General features: G+C 38.0%; 2 protein-coding genes across 2 annotated transcripts in view; one reads left to right on the forward strand and one right to left on the reverse strand.

The window, feature by feature from the left end:
• Positions 1 to 67: 67 nt before the first annotated feature.
• Positions 68 to 15,546, reverse strand: cpa6 (carboxypeptidase A6). Its single transcript, XM_087788946.1, has 11 exons — positions 15,181 to 15,546; positions 11,422 to 11,497; positions 6,026 to 6,150; positions 4,135 to 4,249; positions 3,768 to 3,869; positions 3,593 to 3,697; positions 2,577 to 2,687; positions 2,403 to 2,493; positions 1,095 to 1,297; positions 789 to 873; positions 68 to 716 (listed from the first exon to the last, which is right to left on the reverse strand). Exons 1-11 carry the CDS (start codon positions 15,288 to 15,290, stop codon positions 502 to 504), a joined length of 1,338 nt encoding a protein of 445 aa, XP_087645072.1. The 5' UTR covers positions 15,291 to 15,546; the 3' UTR covers positions 68 to 501.
• A 5,879-nt stretch (positions 15,547 to 21,425) lies between these two features.
• The window catches only part of prex2 (phosphatidylinositol-3,4,5-trisphosphate-dependent Rac exchange factor 2), an 88,870-nt gene continuing 84,150 nt past the window's right edge, over positions 21,426 to 26,145 (forward strand). The window contains exon 1 of the mRNA XM_087788954.1: positions 21,426 to 21,799. Within this exon, the coding sequence (XP_087645080.1) occupies positions 21,662 to 21,799 (138 nt within the window). The 5' untranslated portion in view covers positions 21,426 to 21,661. The remainder of the gene's footprint in view (positions 21,800 to 26,145) is intronic.

Genomic DNA, 26,145 nt, shown 5'->3' on the forward strand with positions numbered 1-26,145 from the left:
GTGTGTTTGCCCCTGAAGTTACTGCTCTCATAACAACTGTATCATTATGATCAATATGACAACCAACTCTTGTAAAATTGTCTTTATTTTAAAAAAAAAGTAAACAAGGCGGGAGCTGTCAATGGTTGTCCCCTGAGCTATGACTACCAACCCGGCAGATGTAACTTACTATTATAGACTACAACACATTGTACAAACCAGAATCGACAAACCAAATGGGTTGCAGTTAAAAAAAGGCATTGAATCAGTAACAGTAACAAAGAGTATTTTCAAGAATAAATTAGTAATCAATAACGACTTCCGTTATAGATTTTTGGCTCCTTTCATCAAACGAGTGCTGCCTTAGCAAGTGCTTTGAAAAACTGTTTTCAGGGCAGAAGCTTATCTTTTTAACTTGTTGCATCACCGAGGTGTAGCATCACAAGCAGTCCGTACTCAAACCGTGGACTAACTCCACCATCAGCGAGGAAACATTGTGAGGAGAAGCTCTTTGGTTTCCCCTCATGTAAACGTGAACCGTTCTCTTTTTGTCTCGCACTTCTTTAACAAACCGGATGAAATAGCTTTCACGGCCCTCATGGTCTCAGTGCAGGTCGGGTTGATCAGGTATTCTGGCAGCAGGAACCCAAAGTATCCGGTGTCCCTCAGCTCGAAGGCGAAGGTGTAGGGGATACCGTTCTTGTAGGCCCAGTCTATGGAGCTACCTGAACTCACGTCTGTGGAGACAGTGAATTACACATGTATTAAGAGATTAGAGGTGACCTCGTCTGGGGGGTGAAGACACTCACAGAGCATGGTGGAGGCAGGTCCGTGTCTGTACTTGACTCCGTAGGCCGAGTACAAAGCTGTCACTGCGTTGTGAGCGGCCGACTCCTGAAGGACAAAGGTCGTCAACTGATAAAAATGAAACAAATAGTAACACGAAGCAAAAATAGAAACTCAGAAGTGGTTCTTAAAAGTTTTCTAATTTTCTTTTTTGCATTAGCAAAATAACAATTATTACTCAAAAATGTATTTGTCATTCAGCCTTAATATGCACTTCAATATATCACCATTTTAAAAGGTGAAAATTTAAAAAAAATGGAATGTCTTACCACACAGTTAAAATTGGGGATGGTGGCGTAGTTGTAGGAATACGGATATAGCAGCATTTGGGCATAAGCATGGATGGATATGTAGGCTTTCATATGCTTTTTGTTCTTCCGCAAGAACCTGGCGACAGCTTTGACTTCAGGCTCGGACTCAGGGAAGGGACCGCAGTAGGTGTCGTCACAGGGATGGGAAGAGGCGCCCTCCTCTGACCAAACAAACAGAAAGAGTAAGTAATTTAGTAAGTAAGTCATTTTTATTTATATAGCGCTTTTCCAGACCAGGGTCAAAAAGCGCTTAAACAATCAAAACAATATTCAATAAAGTATATACTTTAAAGATCAAGATAAAACTGATAACATAACAGGAGTTCCAGAAAATCAAGGAAAAGCCTGAACAAATAGAAACGTCTTAAGGTGTTTCTTAGAAAGAGGTATCTGTTCGTAACATTGCAGATACAAAACGACTGTATGAAGGAAATACAAATAGTATACAAGCCGATATATAGTGCTGTTTAAAAGTGTTTACTCCCTTTTCTGATTTCTTAGTTTTTTCGTTTTTCACACGTTAATGTTTCAGATTATGAAGCATCATTTAAACATTAGTCCAAGTTACGGTCAGTGTTCATGACCCCACCATAAGTAAAGACACTGGTCAAAATGACGGCCTGTCAGGACCTTTGAAAGAAAATATGATACAAATGTTTTTGTGAGGTGTGTGTACAATTACATCTGGTGTAGAAACAACGCTGCATGAAGTCGTAACAACAGTAAAATTTGGAGGTAGTGTGATGGTCTGGGGTCTGTTTTTCTACTTCAGGACATGAAAGACTTGCTATGATAAATGAAATGATTCTTCTGTCTTTCTGGAAGGAAAATGGCTGAAGAAAAAAAAACAAAATCAAGACTTGAATCCTATTGAGTATGACCATGAAAAAAAGCAGTCAATGCTTGAAAACCCTCCAAAAGAAGAGTGGGCCAATTTTCCTCCACAGCGCCGTAAGATTGCAAGTTTTCATTATCACTTGATTGCAGTTGTTGCTTCTGAGGCTGGAACCACCAGTTATTAGAATTAGGGGGAAAATCACTATTTCACATCGAGCAAGTTTGGATTTTTTTTTTCTACTTTAATAATAAAAACCTTTGTTTTAAAACTTTCTTTTGTCTCTTTTTGTCTAAAATACATATTTGTTTGATGATCCTTTTAGTGTGGAAAAAGGAAAAAAAAACATTTTTTTCACACCCCTGTAGATATATTTGTATCTTTGAAGTATATATGAATACACGTAATAGAAGGGAAGAATCGTCACTCACCACACCACTTTACTTTCCAGTTTCTATTTGCGTCTACTCCTCTGCAGTGGAATTTACGATTTTTGGACCTGGTTTTCCTCCAGAATCGATCCTGTTTTAAAAAAATATTACACATATACTGTATATACCTGTCGAAATTATCAGAAAATCTTAAAAAATATATTAAATGTTTACCGTGGTCCAACTGTAACGATATCCATCGACATTAAAAACAGGCATGATGTAGAAATTGATCTGGTTGAGCAGTCGCCTCATGACAGACTCGTGCTTGTAGGAATTGATGGCCTGTAAACACATCAGACACTGTAGCGTAAAAATACACTTGTTAATACATATAGTCAAGATATTACTCTTTTCTTAAGAGTATTATCCTGGTCACACGTGTTCTGCTTCCTCAGCGTGGATAACGTGAGACTGTGTTTTATCAATAAAGGTCTTATACTGGCCTCTTCAGGCGATATTTTGCCATTACAGTTTTTTTTGTTCATTTTTCTGTCTATGTTGGATTCTGTAGATGTAAGTAATTAGTATTTATAGAGCGATTTTCAAAACCAGGGTCATAAAGCGCTTTAACAATCAAAAACAACCCAATAAAATAACTACTTAAAAAGTCAACGCACATGGAGTGATTTAAGTAAGTAGATACTCTACGCAAAGCTCATATTTAATATATTTGTTTATTTTTTTATTACATATTTTTGGCTGAAACATAAAATATGTATGTATGTTTAAATATATGTATATATATATATACGTATATTTTGACCCTCAATAGTTCAGTATTCTAACAGAAGTTATAACAAACAGGTAAAGGAGTAAATCAAATGTTGAATTCTAAGAATAATAACGTGAACACATGTCAAATAAATGTTGTGATGGTAACTGTGTTAAGTCATGTGTCGATGGATGGATGCTCTGGGTTCATAAGCTTCTCTTCTCGTGACATAATCTATGAGGGAAAAGCCATTAAAAGCCGCTGCCTCTATCGCTCTGGTCTGTGTCAGCTCTTTTGTTTGTGGAGATTAAGGCTGGGATGGAACGAGCCTGGTTGTCTTCAACATCTGAGCAATAAAGCTCAGCTCCAGTGCAGATGTTGAGGACAACAGGTGTGTAAACATCTCACTATTCTACGCCCGAAGAGGAAGTTCTAAGAAAGCGATCACAAACGAGTGTGTCATAAACACAAGTACCTCTTTAACGAACCACTGACAAAACGCAGGACTGATCCATTCTCTGGCATGAACCCCACAGTCGATCCAAACCGATTTTTTATGGGGACGACTTCTCTTTCCAACCTGAGGGAGGACGCTCAAATATTGAAAAATGTTCTCGTTTTTAATACTTTTGCATTTTTTTTCTTGATACCTGAAGCACATAAAGAGGTCGACCCTCATACGACTTCCCAACAGAGAACATATGGACCATGTGTGGGTGGGTTCTGTTCATCTCAAACATCCAGCTCTGGATCTGAAATAGTCACAGAGAGCAGAAATATTAAAACCACAAGTTGGTATGTCTGGGGAGTCTTTCTCAAATGTGTCACGATGATGAGTGTGAGAGCTGCTGAAGGTACTCCCGGGATCTGCTGCGTGGAATGTCAGACCGAGTCATGACCCGGGAGACTGATTGTCCCGTGTACATAAACATTTGAGAGTGTGGCGGAGACAGATGTATTTGGCGGTCAAGGATGAGATTAAATAAAGTAAATTAGCGTGTTTTGCTTGACGGTTACCTCTTCCAGGGAATGGTACACCTCGTAGTCGTACTGGGACGCTGACCTCCGCTGGCGAGACGAACCGTGTCTTGTTTGTTTCTCAATTTCCCTCTGAAGGTTCGTGATGAACACTCTGTTAAGAAGAGCAAACCAGATAGTCAAGCGCCTCCAATGCATCTTGATATTGAGACGTAAGGAGATCACAATGTTCACGTTTTCTAGGCTTTTTATAGCAAGCACAGATTCTAAAATGGTGAAAGGAAAAAACATGAAAAGAAATAATAGAAAGGGAAGGAATGTGATGGAAAGTCAGTGGTGAATGAGACTAATTATTGTATTTTAAAACCATTTTATAGGACGATTTATTCTAAAATAACTCAACTGATGTCCCATTTTGTATCAGCTTTACAGGAGTGCTGATTAATAATATTAAAAAAACATTTTTTTGAACTTTTTGTCACTGTTCTGTCACCTCTGGTCTAGAATGGTGATCCATTTAAACCTCTACTGTTCAGTCACAGTGTTTTTTCACCACAACCGACTGGTATGGTTTTGGATTCATGTGATTGGCTTAACTGTTTCTTTTTAATTAAGAGTTCTCAAGTAGCTTGTACATTTTTTTTTTTAATTGTCATTTGATTTTTATGATCCATAAAGTATCTCCTGCCAAACTATGGATTGTAATTGGGAAGAAAGAGAAATGTTAAAAACAGAACAAAAAATATTAGAGAGTGCAGACCTCCACCAAAAAGCTAATGTCCACTCATTACTTATGTTGTGATTTTTTTTTTTACCACATATTATTTCCCTCCATTTTTTATTCATACTATTCCAAATTTAAAAATAATTATGAAAATGAGTTAAAGTGGACAGTGGGTGGAAGTAGAGCTCTTAACCAGCGCACAGCAATTTTCATTTTAAAGAATTGTCAATCCTGAGAGGAATCCAGAACAGTTCCTTGTTTCACCGTCGACATATCCTGAAAATGTCATTTAAATCCCTTGTGTAGTTATTTTGCACAAGAGATAAACCTAGGCAATCGCAAGCCTCCTTTAAAGTTAAACACGATGATGATAAATCAGCTACAAATGGTGTAGGTTGTTACAGAGATTGTTCTCTGAATCCAGGTGTTAACTCATCGTGGTCTGGCTCCAATTTAAAGCCTTTACTCGTGATAGTAATAATGCAACGTCTACAGCATCACTGCACAGGCCTTTAAGTGACCTTAGTGTTGCCAACTGGAAAATTTGACAATTTGTTCTAATGGTTTGCTTTTCTTTGGGATCCCTTTAATCCTCCTCCAACAATGTAACTGCTCTTATTCGTTTTTTTTTTAAACCCACTTCACACATCTAAGTTAAATCTGACTGCATTAGCTCAGGCACAGATGTTCTACATGGCTGCCGTGGATGACTTAAATAAGCGGTTTAAAGCATAATTAGCAGTGTTGGTTCAATTCTAACCTAAAACAGATGATGTCATCTATTAGACGCTCGGCTTCGTGGGAAGAACCTCCATTTTTCTGCAGCCAAAACTAGTTGAGTAATGAACAAAAAAAAAGTTTCCAAACAGTTGATGCTTAACTACTGCAAAAATAAGCCACACTGCCCCCTGCTGAGCAAATATTGTGTCCAAAAAAAAGCCCTCAGATGTGCACTTCCTCCCCCTCAGGACGGAGATGACAATGGAGCTCATTCAATCTGTGGCTGCTTTGATAAACGTCCATCACTGCAATGGTGGTGTTGATGAAGGACAGGCGGGGGATGAAAGGGGAAGCTTTCGGAGGGACTGTTGTGTTTGTCTGTGTGTGTGTAATGTAGGTCTGCGGATGAGCACACAATGGAAATGATTCCAGTACGACAACATCTGTGCCACTGTCAGCTCTTGCAACAAAACTTCAAACTCTTACCCATAGTCGATCCCTCTCTCCTTCAGTTGAGCATGAAGCGCTCGAGTGTCCTTGTGCTTCACGTGAACATCAACAGTAGCATTGCCATGAATCAGTGACGCACTGTTGGGCTGCCAGAGGTCCACCTGAGGAGAAACAGTCATGACTTTATCAGAGGCGCAAAATAAATCTGATGGTTTAAAGGTCATCAGTCCTTGTATGTTGGTTTGGATGATATTTAGGTCAACAAGGACAGTTCCATTTCACTGAAGGCCTTGACCATTGAGCAAATGATAAATTGGATAGATAGGCATTACTTTAATAATTCTTTTTTAATGTTATTAGACATTTTCTAGCTCACTTTCATTTTATTTTGAGGCAAAAACAGTCCGACCTCATGAGCAGCCTTCATCTCTTTTTTCATCCCAACAATCCGTACTGTGCTTGTAAAGAAGACGTTTTCCTATAATGCGCCTGCAACCTGGAACATGCTTCAGCAGAGGCTAAAGCTGTCCAGTTTTATTCCATTGGGGGACTTTAAACTACTTGTGGGAAGGCTGATGAAGCAGTCTGTCTGTACAAGCACTTATTACTCTGCACAATTCCACTTTAATGTATGTTTCTGTATTGTATCCTGTTTGTATTTTGTGTATTTAACTTAAAGGTCTCTCTTGAAAATTAGACCCTGGGTCTCAATGATAATTTTACCTGTTTAAATAAAGGTTAATAATACAAATGTGTAATGTACAAAACACACATACCTGACTTTGCGTATACATATTATTAAAGTTTTTCTTCTTTAGAGAGAGTTGGATAAAGGATTATTGTTGGATTAATTTGTCATGTTGCTTTATTTACAGTCTAATGCAATTACAATATTAAATAACTTTATACTAATGTTTTTCTGTCCATTAATACATCCACCCATTCATGAATGTTATCATCCATTTACCCATCTATCTATCTCTCTATGGACAATCCAGCAAAGTGGTTGTAGTAAACTACCAATCGATCCACTCGACACCAAAAACAACAAAAATCAAACCATTATTTCATAAAAGGGATTACAAAAAATCCAAATAAATATTGAAATGATATAATAAATATTTGCCCCTTCTTACCAACGCAAAGAAATGTGATTTTTTTTTCAACTAAAAAGTCATTTTGTAAAATTCTCAATAAATGTTATTGATGAGAAAAGGTTCACGACTACTGTAATGAACAAGAGTTCCGCTAATGTCACCTGCTGTTCCATTTAGACAATGTTTTAAATGTTTTTAAAAATGTTAAATGAAGTATACAAACTTCATAATTGAATAATACAACTGGAGCATTAATATTGTGTAAAGAATAAGTGACAATATGGTTGAAATGATCAGCTCGGAGGACTTCTCCTTTTACCGTTAATCTCTATTTCCAACACTCTAATCCTGCATGATAACAAAGTAGTAATTGATTTTTGCACTGGAAAGTTTGTTCGATCTAACAGTGACCGCTATTAGAGTCTCTCTTGATAAACCTCTTTGTGTTTTATTTTATTAGAACCCGTAGTAGCTCCTTCTCTGGAACTATCTGTCACTTTGTTTTTCAGCTCCTTACAGCTGTTAACTTTAGCTGAACCCGCCTGGCCAGGTGCCATGTGTGCTTGCCAGCCGAGAAAACACAGACGCCATACTAATATAACAGAGAAAACCAACATAAGTCAACAATATGGAGGATAACACGGATGATGTAGTCACTGTCAAGTAGTCGACTGTCAAGTGCTTTGGCAGGAGAATCCTCGGCTTCCATTTTTCAACGTTCTTGGAGACGGGAGTGTTGGCAGTCGCTACATGTTAATGTGTCAATTGGTTTAATGGTTCACAGAATGCATACCAGAATCACTTAACTTTGTTTAGACCCGGAGCCATGAAACTGCTGCTGGAATCTTTTCTGCGTCCTTAAAAATAAACTGTTTGCAAATCTTTTCAAGCATTTACAAGTGCTCAAATGGTTCCACATCAAAAGCCTAAGAGCCCAAAAGGCACTTTGACATACTTAAGAATTCAAGACGAGTCCTGAAAAACAATAACTCTTGAGTTCTGGATTTTATTGTTTAATTTACGAGCCACAAATAGCATTCTGTGGGCTTCACGAATGGTCTGTGAATGTTGTATATTCTATACACGTGTGTACAGCAGATGTAGCCTGTGCTACATCAATATGTAAACAGAAACGTTACAAAATGTGTCTGCAGATTGGCTATAAAATGTAAAGGAGGTTCGTAAATAACTGAAAAGAAGACTTTGTAAGCTGCACATCCAGAAAGAGTTGACCTTCATTAGTCTTAGTTAATTACAATGTTTCTTTAATTAAAAACAGAAAACGTGTGTGTTAAGAAACAAAAAAAATCAAGCACAAATCCAACTATAGAATATCTTCAGCAGAATATGAGGAAGAGAACAGACAGAATAAATGATGGTTTCTTTGAGTGGAAGAGTATTTCCTAACGCTTTTGCAAAAATCCCAACAAACACTTATGTTTCTGAAGGGCATGTGGATGTCGATAGAAATGGTCCCACACAAAATAAATCATTTAAACATTGCCTTAATCTAAACCAGTGTTTCAAACTAAATGATACCAGCTGCCAAAATTAAACAGACAAGGAGGAAAAAGAAAAGTGTACATTTATTGAAGAGTCTACAACTGGCACAGAAGGTGAGAGTTTACTCAGATTTTTTTAATTTATTAAGCTTTTAATAACATTAAAAATGGAAGCATACACTCTTTTACTGGATGCACAAAAATACATCTGCTTCCCCATCTTCACCCACCTTACTTATAGTGCCAACACCCATAATGCCTTTCTACACGCTTTTATTAAGGGCTGATTGGTCGCTAAAGAACTGTTTTTAATTCTTCATCATTATGCAGTATGGTAGCTGTTCAGGTAAACTTTACTGAGAGAGTTGTTTACATGGAGTGTACCTCACATGCAATGTTGAGTTTGTTCAAAACATTTTGATAATTTAAACAAATGTTAGGCTATCTTAACCATCAGTAATTTATTTTAATTATTTTGAAACAACAAGCAGACAAAAGCATTAGATGTATTACATCTGGAATGATCTTCAAAAAAACGTTTTTTTATTATTATCAGTATTGTTTTGTGTTGGTGATGGATCCATTGTAAAAAAAAAAAAGGAACTTCCTTTTGTTCCTTTAAAAGTCAAGTGATTTACGAGTAAGATTACGAAGACGACAATGCTGGATATTAGGTGCCGACCACACTCACCCGTACATGTCAGAAATGTTTTTGCTCTGCACAGTAACTGAGCATTTGGCGCCAGTACTCTCCGTATTGTACTGCGGTTTAGCTAGTGAAAACTCCTGTCCGCAGCTGTTCAAACACTAACAGCCATGTCCTCGCCTGGCCATGGACTTCTGCATCCGCTGCTGCTCCGCACCAAAAACACCCGGGCCACATCCTGACCGAACCTGTGCGCCACAAATTAAAAACCCTCCCATCACTCCCTCTTGACTCCCCCAAGTCAGAGGCCTGTTGTTCCAAGAACAGTGAGGAACGAAGCTAACAGTGAATCCGCGCAGAGACGTGCACTGGCTCACCAAGGGGAAAAAAATACATTGATGAATGCAACTGACGGGGAAAGTTGTATCATTAAAACATCCGTAAAAGCAAATGAACAAATGAAACACTGAAGTTTGATGCAGAGAGCATTAATAGAAAATAGTTCTTCAATGACATTATAAAAAAGAAAAACAACTGTTTATTTTATTGTGTCATTTTTCATGCAAACCATAAGATAACTATAGACATGTTAATATGATATAAAAGCATCTTTATTCATCTATTTTGTTTTAAATTTCGGTTGAGCTACAAAAAACACACTCAAAAGGGACAAATAATACGAAAAATAAAGAAAGATAATTCCTTAATTCGGAACCTAAACTCGTATATTTAGAGCGAAGTTAATGAAGAAGAACTGTAAAATAAAGTCCAAAATAAATTGAGCTAGCCGACATTTAATGGGTTTTGTATTATTTTTTGAGTTCGACAAATTCACTTAAAAGGCCAGATGTGGCCCAAAGACTACACAGTCCATGTCTGATAAAGACATGACAAAAGAGGAAGAAGGAAAGACATAAAGTTTAATTAACATGTTGGACATCTGAGAATGAAAAAAACTTGCTCCTGAAGTAAAAACTAGTTTCTTTATTTGTGGTATGTTCTCCTTGATGACTTCTTATCGTTGATGTTAATCTTGGCCGATGGAAAAGGAAGGTCATTCATGTTCCTGAGGCTTCAACTTAATCACTTCCAAATGGGTTTTGAGGAACAAAAGGAAACACTGTGACCTTCAGCCCCCCCTTATTTAAATATCTAAACCCAAACAGACCAGCAACTTTATTATGATTACAGGCTCAAACGCTTCACCCCATCTTTTCTGCCTCACTTAGAAACACAACATTTCATTTAAGGTTTCTCCCATATTTACCATTAACTACTTCACTGAAGACGCTAAAAATTTAGGCTCAGTCACACAAAAAGGAAAATTCCGAATATACTCATTTAAGGCGAAAGCTCCAGTGGCATGATGGGAAACTATTCGCGTTTCAGACCAGTCGGACATCCTTAATGTCCTCATCTGCTTTAGTCAGCTTTGCATGTGAAGGTTTTCGGGTTCAAAGTATCTCTTTAAATAATTCCCATTCCTATCCTGGCACTACACTGGGAAACTACTAACATCTTGACTAGTTAAAGACGTCAACTATGTTTAGGTCGTCATCAAATGGTCCAAATGGCACTTTAAATGGGAAAATTCCTGCTCCTTTATGACGTGAGAGGGGGGGTACCAAGATGATGAAACATGTGTTCGTTAACCCTTACTGGAATTCTTTTTATTTTTCATTCTTAATCGTTCGCTTTTTCCTGTTAAGATGAGGATGGAGAAGATTTCAGCTAAAGAGAAAAAACCTTCATGAAAGGCTCATATGCACAGAGACTATAAAAAACTTGCTGATAAAAACAATTATCATTTCTTTGGGAATAAAAGAGAATACCTGATGGAAACCAATGTAACTTTATATTAAGTAAGTAATTCATTGCAAAGCACCTTTCACAGACCAGGTACATGAGGCACTTAAACGACAAAACAATACACAGTTAAGAATATATACTTTAAAAGGCCAAGACACATAAGACAAACAAAGCAGCCCTAAGAAAATTAAGGAAAAGCCTGCACAAATAAAAATGTCTTAAGATGTTTCTTGAAGGAGTCAGTAGATCATCAAACACAGAGGGAGAGGAAGATCGTTCCAAAGCTTAGGCGCAACAGTCTGATTTATAAAAGATACATTTGTTTGGCAAAAAAACCCAAAAAATACAAATATGGTGATTTCAATGAAAACTGCGAACCTTTAGTTGCCCCAGAATTCCCTTCAGCACGTCCACCTCCTGGTCATTGCTCGGCGTTATCCTGAAGACCTGATCACTGTGAAGAAAACTCAGTGTTACATTTCCACTGAAGAATGAACCTTACACCACTTATACAATCATAAGATCCATTTTGGCGCAGTGAAGTCACAGCCCCGGTGAGGGTCTCTCGTACAGTAGGTGAGTGGGTCAAAGACTGGAATGACAGGAAGGGTCATTCCAGGATAACAAGCACGTTTGGAATAAATGCACCTGAAAAAATACTGGTGTGACAGCTGTTTCACAATCTATATAGTAATCATGTCGTTGACAGTACAGGGAAAAAGAGAAACAGTTCTAGCGTTTCATGCCTCATATAATCTGTTCAGAAATGTTCCTAAATCCATATTTTTTATGATGAGAATTTATTGGAAATGTTGATACAACAGTTATAACATTTTAATCAAATATTCAGCAGAGATTCAACTTGAATGTTTGTGACCTGCTTTATCTTTTCTTCTACCTGCTTCATATTTCCTCTGAAGTCTCTTCTTCTCTATACAACAGTGACCTCGCTGAGGTTTGCGGAACAAAAGGCTGCACCCATGAGTGGCCAACAAACCCTCCGCTGACAACGACGGATCCACTTCAAAGCCAAGAAAATGTGGGTAGTAAAAAAGGCTTCATTCTCATCCTTACGATCACAGAACAAACTGAACCCCAACTTTTTTTTCTAGCCCTGAGGGGTATAAAGGAGGGTATATGACGTCGCATCGGGGTTTCTGGCAGCCTTGTCTGACTCCAATGAACCACATCAAAGGAAGAACAGACCATCACCTCAGTCGTGAAGCGTACCTGTTTTCATAAATTACTGTTTGGGTCCGACTCCAGGTGCTCTTGGTTAAGTGACTATCTGGCTTGAGAAATGTTCTACATTACAGACAAGGCAAGCTAATTGTACAGTTGGTGGATAAAATAGAAAAAGACCTTCCACGAGGCGATGAAATCACTTGATGCTTCTGCCAAAAATACACAGAAAAACACTTTCTAGTCTACAGATAAAACTCGTCTAGGGGCACAATGCACACATGGTGCAAAACTCATTAACCCAGAGTGAAAGGATGATGTATTAATATCTATGTTAATCTTTGGGTCCTTTTCTTTGTGTTATTTCCTTTGGTCTATGTTCTTTATATTTGCACTTTGTCATCCCTTGCACTTTGTTCTTTTGTTTGAACGTCGTTCTTGTTATTGTTTTTATGGAACTATCGTCTGCTGTTCACCAATTTTCCGAAGGATTAATAAAGTCTATCTAATCTAATCTAATCTAATCTAATCTATTATCCATGTTTGCTTTAAAATACTAACATTCTTTCACTTCAACAACAAAACCACCTGGAAGTAAAAACCCTCTTTATCTTGCCCTTTAAAGTATATACTTTATTGAATATTGTTTTGATTGTTTAAGCGCTTTGTGACCCTGGTCTAGAAAAGCGCTATACAAATTAACATTACATTTCCATTGGTCGTGATATTTACACTTTAATTTGTATCGCATTTTAGTTCTAGCCGAACATCTTGTCACACGGTCTGACATAATATGATTTACATTCATCGCTAGGGTGGGTATATCGGTAATGTATGTGTATTACTCTTTAACGTGAATATTATTGAGTTCAGAATTTTGGTTGGATCTTGTCTGGAATGTCACCACGACATTTCAGACATCTAAATTACAACCACACAAAAATCAACTCTGCTGTTCCCACTTCTGTTTCATGACCAGACAGTATTCAGTGAAAGAATTCTCTCCTCAGAAAAGCGTCTGTTTAACACTTTAAAGATGTTAATTGTCTGTATTGTCAGCTACAAAGACACTCCAGACAATTATCACTCTTTTTTTGGGGGAAGATTCTTGGCTGACATCATTCTTACAAAGAGGTATGTTGGTTTTTCTGCTTTTATCTGACATCAAAACGAATTCCAGCCATTCACTTGACAATAAACAATTTCCTGAACTTTAATGTGATGGTTTAAAGGTTGAGGACTTGTTTGGGGACCAGAGAAAAGAACATCTTTGACATTGCATCACTAAAAAAGGGGATGAAGAATGTGAATGTTATGCTACATAGAATGAAAGGCAGATAGACGGTTCTTAAATCCATCACTGTAGAAACAAACTACTATTCATACATGCTCGTGGCTTTTTGACTTTTGGATAAAATTAGAGTGCTAGAAGGAAACCTGAGACAAGAGAAGGGACTCAGATGTGCTAAAGTGTTGCATTTATCCATTTGATTTATTCCAGCCTCCGTTTCAAAACAAACAAAGTATATTTATGACTCACATGAGTCACATGTGTCAAACCGAAAGCTCACAGGTCGATGAGTGTGAGTTGTGTATGTAAAGATAGTTCAGAATATAAGTCAATAATGTTTGAAGTGCCGCAAAAACACCATGAACCATCAAGCTTTACCTCTCACTAGCTAGCAGAGAATGTATATGTTAGCAATTTACCTGGAAGCTCCACTGAAAAATGGAAGCAGATGGAAGGGAATGAAACAAAAGGGGGGAAAGATAATATGCAGAAGACTATTCCATAAAATATGTTTTAGTCTAACATAATTGTCCAATAAATTAGGTTGGATGATGTACTCTGGTTGAATGTTTTTAAAGGAGTTTTTTAGTTTTAGACTAATAGTTAAAGTTAGAAAAATGTTATTTAAACATTTAAACTGACTCCTATCTACAACCAGCAAAGACTATTTTTCTTTGTGAACATTTAAAGAATAAGACATAATAAAAGTAGTACTATTTTTAACGATTTTTTTTGTATTTATAACTTTCTATCTGTTTTTTTAAGTGATAATTGATGATTAAGTGGATTGGAAGTGAAAAACTATTGCTACAAAATATGTTTTAGTCTAACATAATTGTCCAATAAATTAGGATGGATTATGTTCTCTGGTTGAACGTTTTTAAAGGAGTTTCAGTTATAGACTAATAGTTAGTTAAAGTTGTAATTTAAACATGTTGTCTCCTGACTCTTATCTAAAACCACAAAAACTTATTTGTGAACATTTAAAGAATAAAACATAATAAAATAAATAATATTATTAACGATTTTATTTGTATTTATAACTTTCTATTTGTTTTTTAAGTGATAAAAGTGGATTGGAAGTGGAAGATTATTGCTACAAAATATGTTTTAGTCTAACATAATTGTCCAATAAATTAGGATGGATTATGTTCTCTGGTTGAACATTTTTAAAGGACTTTCAGTTATAGACTAATAGTTAGATAAAGTTGTAATTTAAACATGTTTCATCTTTGATCTATGTTATTTTTCATCTTGTTCTTTCTCTTTATGTTCTTGTTCTTATATTATTTTGATTTATTTTTTATTTTTTCATGAAAAATTGCTATATTTTCTGTGGCTATTGGAAAAAAACAATTTCCCGAAGGAGACCTCCTGAGGGATCAATAAAGTTTTACCTTACCTTACCTTACCTTACCTTACCTTATGTTGTCTACTGAATCTTATCTAAAACCATAAAAACTTATTTGTGAACATGTAAAGCATAAAACACAATAAAAGTAAAATTATTAACGATTTTATTTGTATTTATGACTTTCTATTTGTATTTTTTAAATGATAAAAGTGGATTATGGAGAATAAACACTGCTGCTATAGCGACCGAGTTTACAATAACTTCCATTTTTCCTTAGATCTGGCTTCAGTGAATGAATGAATGGACTCACCCTGCGTAGCGGTTCTTGTAGAGATGTGCGCGGACTAAACATGGCACGTCACTGCAGATTATCACACAAACCAGCCAGACCGAGGTGCCAAAAACGCTGCGGAGGTCCATCTTGCCCCCGGAGGATCCCCAGAAGTCAGCGGTCAGGATGCGGACGAAGAGAGGCAGAGATGCGGGACTATCGTGCAGTTCGTCCAGAGAAGGTGGAGAAGTTCTGGAGTCGCTGTCCTGCTCCGCGTCGCGCGCTCCTCTGCTGGTGCCACATGGAGGTGCAAAAGGTCGCTGGACTGGCCCAGGAGAAGAATCTGCCACCTCTTTGAAGCTGAGGCAGAGTCGCGGGGTAGAACCCCGTCTACGAACGAGGTGGGTCCAAGTCACGTGGTGCGCGGGTGCCAAAGTTGAGAGCCTTGTTCAGCCTTTTGAAGGAAAACCTATGAACGTTTGTCAACCTTTTGTCCAAAGCATTTAGAAAAGTGAAAGCAAAACATGATATGCATTTATCACAATAAACATATTAATTACATACATTTTAAATTAATAGTTTATATGTATTAAGGGCCACTTAAACTATTTTTATTTTATTTTATTACGAGATTTAAGTAGTATAAAATAAATTTACGAAGAGATTAAAGTCGTACACAAAACAAATGTATGCGAATAAAAAACACAATGTATGTAATATAATAGTAATAAAAAGAAACGTACATATGCACTCGTGTTTCACATTGAAATGAATTCCAATTACTTTTTATTTAGATAGTTGTCATTTTATTGTGTTCGTTTACAATTCATTTTAAATGAATTTGAGATATTAACAATACAACTGGATTAAAGAACATTTGAAATAAAAATAACAACATGTGGGAAAAAGCTGAAACATTACTTTGTTAACTTACATCCAGTGGCATTTCTATTTGTTTACTATCTTATCCATCGAAGTAACAGAAGTAAGCATTTAAATATTATGAAGATAATTTCAAGTCATTGTTGAAACTGAATCTTTATGTCCAGCCTTAAAAGAACAAACCAGCCTAAACACAACCTTCAAAGGTCACATTTGAGTTCAGGTCCATGTCATTTTATGTGTGTGTTTGATCTCTTTACCGACCTACTAACACAGTGATTAACCGTCTCAGTTCACTGTCAGTCATTTCCTCCAGTGATTGTACAGCGCCAGCACATTTTTTACATGTTTGCCTGTAGTATCAACACCTAACCACCTGCCCAACACACAATTACCGTAAAAGGACCAACGCCCCCCCCTGCATGCAGACACTACAGTAGACTTTATGACCTCATCTTGAGATAGTGTTTGCAAAACAAACTATCTCAAGATGTGCATGGCAACAGATTACAGATCGAGGACGATACAAGAGACCACGAATGATACACGAACGAATGCTCCTTGTTATAAACCAGTCGAAACTTGAGACGAGACTTTTGTGGTATGTTTCTTGTATTCATTACCTTGGAGATAATAACAATCTACCGTCTGCTGGTGTAGTAAGTATTTTTCAAACCTATTCTTACTCCTCTCGCAGGTGTGAATGCAGTTCATGTGTGAATCATAATGATTTATTTTTGGCTCCTAGAATTTGATCATAAACACCTCATATAAGATAATTGATCCAATCATTGGCTCAATCCTTCAATAACCCCAGACCATCTTGAGGTGCCTATTACAGGTCGTAAAAAACGGCTGTAGACACTTTCACTTGAAAGCCTGTTGGCTGAAGGGCTTCTTAGATGGTCGCGTGTGCTACATGAGCCGTAACCTGGAGCGATTACGCATCTGAAGTCTTGCTAAGTAAGATGTCTCTGCCCTGACAGCACAGTTTCGGTTATCGTGTTGCAATAACAAGCAAGCAAGAGAGGTCTCATTATTTTTCACCTCGCAGGTTGTAGGTTGTAACTCTCTCCTGTTCCTCTACTTTTCTCCTCATCAAATCACCTCTTGAGAATTTCCTGAGGGAAGATCATCTTCTGCAAAAGTTAAATTACAGGACAGCGGGCTGGAACTGTGTCAACTCTAGTGTCATCTAGCCGTTTACTACAGACCTGGCTTTCATTTTATTATGCATCCCGACACATTCCGGGGTGAAGCTGATATCTTTTGTATCACATTGTTCACACACATGTATTCACAAGATCATGTAACGTCTCAGAATGCCAAACCAGCTCATCGTGACAAGGCCACTGTCGGGTCATAGTATCTTGTACCTGTTTGTAAGAGTTGACAAACTTAACTAGCACCTTGAACGGAAGCAAGAGAGATTGGGCAGAAAACAAAGTTAGTATGACCTTGGCAACTGATTATTTAAACTTAACTTGATGAATTTCACAATTCCACCTATTGCAGGAATTCAGTTATTTGTATTAAAAACGATATTTAAAAACACACAAAGGTGTTAAAATCTTTAAAAAAAACAAAAACAAACGGTTGCTGAAAGGTGTTTTAAAAAGAGATGCTTGAGTGCAAACACAGATAAAGATGTTGATAACGTCTTTCTATGTTTAAGAACATAGAAATGTATTTGAAAAAACAGCTGATCTACATCTGTCTCTTCCAGATGAACGGACTTCTCGTCCTATCTCTACGAGCCAACCCAGCCACCCTCTGAAGAAAACACATTTGGACGCTTGTACCTGTTCTTTCGATCGATACCCACAGTCCATGACTATAGGTGAGGGTAGGGTTGTAAATTGACCTGTATAAGAGCTTTGACTTTTGGCTTAGCTCGCTCGATTTACCACAATAGATCAGTTCAGCCTCCACATAAGTGCTGACGCCGCCCTGATCCGCCTGTCGATCTCATGCCCCATTCTTTCCTCACTCGTAAACAAGACCCCGAGATAATAAACTCCTTCATTTAGGATTTTGCCGACTGAGAACCATGGATCGGATTTGGAGGAGAAAAAAAAGATGGCGAAACAGAACTAGTTTTTTAGTGTAAGCTTTCTATGTCTCTTTATGACGAAGGTTCCTGAAGTGAAGGAGTGTAGGGGTATCAGCGCTGGTCTGCGTCGGATCTCTAAAATAATATTAATTCTGGTCAAAGAAAAAAAAAATGATGTCAAAATGTCCATTTATGTATCCACGTTTAAAAAGAAGTGCATGTTCGAGAAGGTGCATGAACTCTGTGACTGGAAGTGTGTTTGAGCTCTCTGGCAGCTGCCCACAGAAGCTTATTCATAAAATCCTTGTTTTTGCCTTTCACCAATATGTTCAGGGATTTGTGGCCTGAGAAACGCTGGAATAACAAGCTGTTACACTATCATGACATGTGGAAGTTGTAAGTGCTCTTGTTGGTTTTTACCCAGCTAAAAGGTGGAGCTGGATGTGATGCTCTGTTTACGGCCGCGTTTCCCCGTCGGACTGATCACCTTCTCTCCGAGTCAAGTCCGTACAATCCTCGGATCAGGCACAGAATTCTCTCCACATCCCCGTCTTCGATGGTTCAATAGCTCTCTGTGTGTGTCTTCATGCTGCTCAAAACCTCAGGGATAAGTTCAGCTTTTGGAGACTCCTCTTGACCTCGGTGTGGTATGAGAGAACCAAACTGACCCTGCGCTGGACTTTTAGTGCCCAGTGTTGACCTTTGACCCGGAGGTGAGAAGTGAAGAAAGAGGTCAGCAGGAGAATAAAGTCAGTGAGGCTCAACTTAATTGCCCATTTGGCATCTAAAGAAGTTTCTCTGCCTTGTGGGTGTTCGCAGGAGTACTTGTGGGGAGCAGGGCTTGTGTTCAAATGTTTTTATGCTATTTGTTTGAATATTTGGGAATGAATGATTTACAAAAAGAAACAGCATGCTGGCAAATGGGGAAGTTCTCCCTGAGTAGATTTCCTCTGGGCACTCTTGTTTCCTCTAATAGAGTGAACAAAGATAGCTAAATAAATTTCTGACCAATGAATGGATGGAGAATGAATTCAGGACATGATCAGGAAGTGACGAGGGACAAAAGATAGGAGAAAAGTTGTTGCACACATGGAGAGACATGTTTTGCGAACATATTGATGGTCTTAAGGGCTATAGTGAAATAATCTAAAAAAAACTACTCATAATTATAGGTTAATAATACTGACCTGTGTCAGAGCATAAAGTATTCCAGAGGAGAAGAATCTAGAATATTACACTGAAGCAAATTCAGAATCAAAATGTTCCTTGTTTGAGAAGAAGCTCCAAGGATGAAGGAACAGCCAAGTCACTGGTGGGTAGGGCAAGATGAAACAAAGGTACTACAGTCCAAACACAGATGTCAACGGAAGATAACAGGTCACAACTGAAGATGATTCACAACTGGTAACACCTGGAAGCAAGACTCATGTGCACGTATGTGACTGACAAGGTTGAATTGAGCATGAAGACTCACTGATGTTTTTGTGATGATTCTTTTTATATCCCCTTACAAATAATTAAATTGTCAAGGAACAAAATATCTGTAAGTGGCTGTTTTCTTAAAACTTAACATAGGATCAGATTGTTGTATTTTAATATGATGAGAAATGAGTGAGTAAGATATTTAAACAAAAACATATTCAATTAACCAACATAAAAAGGCAAAAAACGAACAAACATAGACTTAAAAGTATCACTGAGATCCACAATGTCCCCCTTTATCCACTTTGTCGCCCCTGTCACGACTCCGACTCAAATGGACCCAGAAATACAAAACATCATTTTCAAAGATACGTATAGATAATGTGATTGTCAACAGCGCGACTTAGCGGTTGTACAGATGTACTGCAGCGCTTTCGTACGTAAATAATTCCTTTCACTACCCAATCTGGCCGTTAGAAGACGCTGTATAACAGTTTTAAAAAATGCAAGCGGCCTTAGTTTACCTTTCCGACGACATGTAGTTGAGACGCAGGCGAGCGAGGACGCCCCCTGGTGCTGATAATTGCAACCTGTCATCTTTTACATTATCTCCTAGAACTCCTCAGGGTGCCTTTATTAAAAATGCTCATTTAAATCTTGATGGATGGAGATGGATCGGCCCTGTGGTCTCCTCCCAGCTGGACATGCCAGATATATCTCTAGAGGGGATCCACGGGATGGCCAGGCTCCCTGGGGTCTGTCTCTCTGGCAAAGTTTTCAGCCCCTCCACCATCTTTATCACAAAACTCTTAAGACAGCTGGAACCTTCACGATCCTGCTGTTATAACAAGTATGGGAAGAAGAACTCATGCTTAATAATAAACGTGATTAACTTGCAGACTCACCTGTTCCAAATATGTTTCATTGATACTTTTTATTCCACCTCTGTGAAGTTTCTTTAATTTCTATAAAAGCAGCACTCCATAATATTTATTATACACATTTTTTTTGTAATGATTGTTTCAATTTTACTGTCAAAAACTCTCAAGCTATTGTTTTCGAAATGCTCTTTACCACCCAAGTGATGAACAGGACACCTTCTCTTGTTTTGTGAACTTGAAGTGTTTGGCAGCAGTGCAAAATAGATTTAAAGACATGGAACATACACTATCCTGACACTTGGGAGAGCCAAAAACAACGTGTTTAAAAGTATGGGGCTTCAAGTTCCTAAATGCAAAATACTTTCAGTCACAGTTGGCCTCAAGCAAAAATACTAAATTATCCTTTGAGTTACAAAGGAGGGCAAGGTGATGATGAGTTATTGTATAGCTCGAAGCAAAAAAAAAACTGAGGAGTCATTTCTTTTTTAACTTTATACAATTCCCCAAATTAATTGAACTCTATATTTGAGGTGTCAAGGTCTTGAATGCAATACAATGCAGAAATTGTAGCAACCTGTCCAGACACTCTTGCCCCAAGTAGAAGGAATTGATGCCTTGTATGGTTTACTATAAACCTGTCAGTGAAGCACATTCAAATGGTTAATATATGTGAATATTTTTCTTTTGCTCATAAAATGATCTTCACATGTGTTTCTTCCTAAAGTCCGAAAAGCAAGATTTGCAAGAGTGTGTGCAAAACGAAATAGGTTTATACAAAGAAAATACAAAGGCAGATACTTTAAATAAATGAAAAATATAAATAAATAATAATAATCAAAAACAATAATGAATAAAGACGGTATTTAGAGTATAATAAGGATGTATGTGTAATGTATATATAAAGTAAAGTAAATAATAGTTAAAATACGTTCTCACAAATGTAATTTTAATCTGAAAAGCGGAAACGGAAGTTCAACGCCTCACTGTCGCTTGACAAGGCTTTACGCCAACTTCTGCAGGGAGGCAGGATGAGGACTTTGGGAGTCACATGGATACAACTTGTGGAGTATACAGTCCTGAACCATTTCCCCATGAACTCACCTTGTCTTAAGCAGTTCTTTTCTATATTTTTTTAAACGCCAATTGTGATTTTATTTGACTTTATGTGGACTTTCTGGCTGTATCGGCGCCTGTCATGTGAAAGATGCTTCCACCTCCTCACGGTCGTCAGTGGATGTGATTCTGCAGAACAACTGAAGTGACTTTTGAGACTGAAGACATCATGACGGAGGAGAGCAGACACGAGCACAGACCCGAGAGCGGGAAAGATCTGGAGAAGCAGCTCCGGTTACGAGTCTGTGTCCTGAACGAACTTTTGAAGACCGAGCGGGATTATGTCGGGACTCTGGAGTTTCTATCGGTGAGTGAACATCCACAATAAAAACACTGTCTGAGGAGAAACATGTCAACACACTGTTTAGTATTCACGCTGCATCTCCTGTGCATCAGGAGTCAGAAAAGACCTGCAGACTTGAATGCATCACCGTTACTTTAACTCATCTTTATCTTAGTTATTATTAACTTTTTTTGGGAAGATATTCATAAACACGATCTTAATCTTTGTCTCTTTTGAGTTAATCCAACTTTTCATGAATTGGATGAGAAAAAAAAAAGTTGACAAAACCTCTTGGATTGTTATTTATGAAATGCGATTGATTTGATATGAAGTCCAACAATGCTACTGTGTTGTTGTCCCACCCAGTAGCATTGATATTCCACCCACAGGATCCACAGGATCCACAGGATCCACAGGATCACTGCACCTCCCACACTGCACAATCAGAGAAGCTGCCAACTTGGGATCAAACTCAGAAGAGTTTTTGCCAAGGACAGCACAGGTGGAGCAGAACCCCACAGTAGCTGGCACACAGCTTTGAACCCAGTTGTTACCTACACTCTCCTCCCTCTATAAACACCGGATACAAACACTGTCAATATTTTTTTTTCAAATAACAATGACTTACTTACCCACAGTGCCTACAATATGTATGTGGTAGTTTCTGTCATTATCACTTGAGTAGGTTTTCCCAAAGTACAGTGTATCAATCATAATAAAAAGATAGATATTACTTTATTGATCCCTAAACACGACTTCAGAAGTTTATTGGGTGTTTATAAAGAGTTGTATAATCCATTTTTTGTACTACCATGGAAGCTACCCATAATCAGGCATAACATTACTGTTTTGAGTATTGAATTGTTTTCGGTATCGTCTTTAAAATTTGCTTCTTTTGCAAAGAAAATGATAAAGAATAGAGTATATCAACATGTTTCATTCTTTCTGACATCAGTGGTTAATAGCTCAGATAGAGATGCAGAGATGTTTTCTTTTGTTTCCTGAAGTGAGCAATTAAAAGCATTGAAAACAAAGAGTTTTTTCAGGTTTTTCTATGTGGTATCTGGTTGGATTAATGCATACGCTCAATGTGTTTCCAAACGTCCACTTCTGAGTGAAAATGATGAATCAAAGATGTGGCTCTCAAAGGGTCAAAGAAGTCAAGGCCTCAACCATCCACATTTGCAAAAAACATAGTCCATGACTAAACTTAAATGCGGGTCAATTAATTTAAATCACATTACAAAATGGCAGTACGAGTCTGTGCTCTACTTGGTGTGTTCAGAGGCGGGGGATAGATTTGACATGATGTTTCTTAGAAATTGCATCACTGGAGCCTTTGGAGTATGGATTGTTTTCTCTCAACTGATGGGGAACCAGGGAATGTACCCGCCCACTTATGTCCCTTGTCGTTTTTTCCTGGATATGCATTGAGGAGGTGGACCGGTCCTTGAAAGGAAATTCTCGCCGGAAATGAAAGGGTTGCAGGATAGAGATACTGAACTAGGCATGGATGTTTGATAAGAAGAGATAGACCCTGACTGCTCTTGTAATCCGGATTATCTGGCGATTTATCATTGGGGTGATCAAAGCTCCCCTGATGGCAGAGCAGGGTCACGTTACAGACTTTCATCTGAGCTCCAACATGCACTCACTTACAGCTCTGCTTCATCTTCTACCAGACAAGATTCCCTCTGACCAAAGGTCAGCAGAGAGGAAATCCCTCCCTCTCCCTCTCTGTGGGACTCCCTGGTGGAAGAGATATTACTGGAGGGCTGAAAAGGAAAAGTGGTAGCTCTGAACACGCTGGGTAAATGGACGCAGTAGACCACTTGTTAAAAGTTTCTCGGCAGGGAAGGATCTGGTCTCGCAAAACATATTTCCTGGTGGAGAGGAAATACTGGGAAACAATAAGGCCATACTTGTAAGTGTGGAGCAGAGATTGCTGCTACTGATCCTCAAGACACAATACACGGCAGTAGGACGGCAGAGATCTGAACTTTGTTTCCTAGGACACTTTGTCCAGCCAAACCTTTGGTGGGAAAATAAACAGATTATATCTTGACGGTTTCCATACATCGACATCTCAATTAGTCTTTCTTGGACTGACGCCTTGTCCCCGCAGTAATTTACCGGCTTCCACAGTAGTCGGGGGGGGGGGGGACGCTTTGCCTCAATAATGTCAAGTTTCTCTTACATAATGAAGTCTTGCTGGAGTTAGCTGGAGTGCGGGGGGGGCGCTTGACTCCAGTATTTATCTTGGACAGCTCGGTGCCAAAAGACTGACAGCTCCTTTAGTGGGTGCATCAAATCAAGATATAGTGTAAACAAGCCTCTTGCGTCAGTGTCAGGCCTAGTAGCCTCTTTAGGATGTTTATCGGTGACAGAACATTAGAACGGATTGGAATGTTCAGTCTCAAAGTTAACAAACATGCTGTTATATGGGGATCATCTCAATGAGTCAAGAAATAACTAAGATATTTTGGAGCTTGGTTGTTGTGCAACTAGATGTTAGAGCACCAATTAGAAAATAGTCAAACTAAACATTACCATTTATTTGTTTCCCCTTAGTTACAAGTTATTTTTTTCACACAATGGAGCAATTTAATCATTTTCAACACGGACACAGCTTTATAGTTTAATTAGGAATATAAAATAAATTGAAAAGCAACATAAGTTGATTAAGTCAAGTGTATAGAATCACGCTAACAAATGTTTTGTAATACATTAAGTATAAGCTTAGATGAAACTGTAATAGCTGCTTGTGTCTTCAGTTGCATGAGACAAAAATACTATTAATATATCGACTGAAACTATTTAAATAAGTAGGTGTGTGTATACAATCGTCCATAGCTATGAATTAAACGAAAGAATAATAAGAGGATCAAATGGTCTCGTTGTGGAACATGTAACTTCTTGATATGTTTTCTCTATTAGAAGGTGTTGGTGGTCTTCATGTAGCCCTTTGACCTCTGGTCAGACCACAGATGACCCCATAAATCATGATCTCTTGTTACTTTCCATTTCCTGTTTGTTCATCTCTAGACTCCTCGACAATCTGTGTTGTCAGCTGTAGAGTCGATGTTAAACTAGTCAAATGATGAAATAAGTCTTTTTTAATCCTCTTTTTTTCAATCTTTAGTTTTAAGTTTTCTGCAGATGGATAGATAGACACATGGTGGTGGATGTATAAATTAATGTATACTATATCTTAATGAAATCCTAAATTTACTGGATGTTTCTTTTTTGAAATAAATCAACCTTAACCAATAACATCAGGTTAAGATAAATTAAATTAGTTTCACACTTACGCCAGACACTTGGTCTCTTGATTCTTTATTCAATCATTACAGATCCTTCATCACCAGAAGGCTCTCAACCTTCATCATCATGGATTCATTCAACTCCTGAGATTGTATGTAGTTTTACACATGCCACAAACATAGTCAGTTTTACTGAGGAACAGACATGACACAATGTCAAACATGTCAAAATGACAATCAATGTCACATATGTCTTTTAATTCTATCAGAATCAGAAACTTTTATTGCCAATTGTAAACACAGTGACATGCGGTTTATCATACAGGAATGATATGAACAAAAAAAACGTTGTGATCCATGTCTTTTAAAAATCTGTTCCCACACTGACGCTCCTGGCAGATCAAATTGTTCACATGCACTTTAAGTAGTGCGGAGGCAGAGTTCCTGCTGATATGCGTGCATTTGTTTAATTGTGTAATTTAATCTTATTGTGACTGACCTTTCGTTTTTAATTACTGTTCTTAAATTACATTTGGTCAGAGACATTTCTGTTTCATACGGTCTCAAATCGAAGAATCACGTGTTCGAGTCAAGACCTCTTTGTATTGTCCTGGTTTTTTCTCCTTCCAAGAAAAGTTGAATGGACCGTTGAAACTTCTTTTAAAGATACTGATTCTCCTCAATCAAAACCTTGGACAAAAACATACTGTATTTTGTTGTCATGCCACCGTTGCTTCTATCGATTATATTGTGAAATACACCGACAGATATAGTACACAGGACAGAAGTACTCTCCGAGGGTGAAGACCCAGTGAGTCCTTCGGATGTTATTTTTGTGCAGCCTGACAGCGGTGGACAGGAAAGAACGTTAGAATCTTCCCTTCCTGCAGCGCGGTTAAATGAGTCTAACACTGAAGGTTCTGCCCAGTGCTTTCAGGGTGTCCTGGTGGGGGTTGGGACAGGTTCGGCAACCAGGGAAGACAGCTTGGACAGCATTCCGACAGGATTGTCTCCCACCTCCTCTACTGTGCTAACAGAGCAGCCTAGCTCCTCACTACGCTGTCCAACAAAGAGTGTCCCCTGAAACCAAAAGGACCTGTCCCATCA

Source organism: Callionymus lyra, chromosome 4, assembly GCF_982586985.1.
Source record: "Callionymus lyra chromosome 4, fCalLyr1.hap1.1, whole genome shotgun sequence".
Taxonomy (NCBI): Eukaryota; Metazoa; Chordata; class Actinopteri; order Syngnathiformes; family Callionymidae; genus Callionymus; species Callionymus lyra.

Bases quoted from the DNA above. Each gene is read 5' to 3' on its own strand.
- cpa6 (XM_087788946.1), bottom strand. From the start codon at position 15,290: ATGGACCTCCGCAGCGTTTTTGGCACCTCGGTCTGGCTGGTTTGTGTG. The intron at 3,698-3,767 runs GTATCAAGAAAA...GTCCTCCCTCAG, and splicing joins GACCTCTTTATGTGCTTCAG to GTTGGAAAGAGAAGTCGTCC. The intron at 2,494-2,576 runs GTAAACATTTAA...TTTTTAAAACAG, and splicing joins ATCGTTACAGTTGGACCACG to GATCGATTCTGGAGGAAAAC.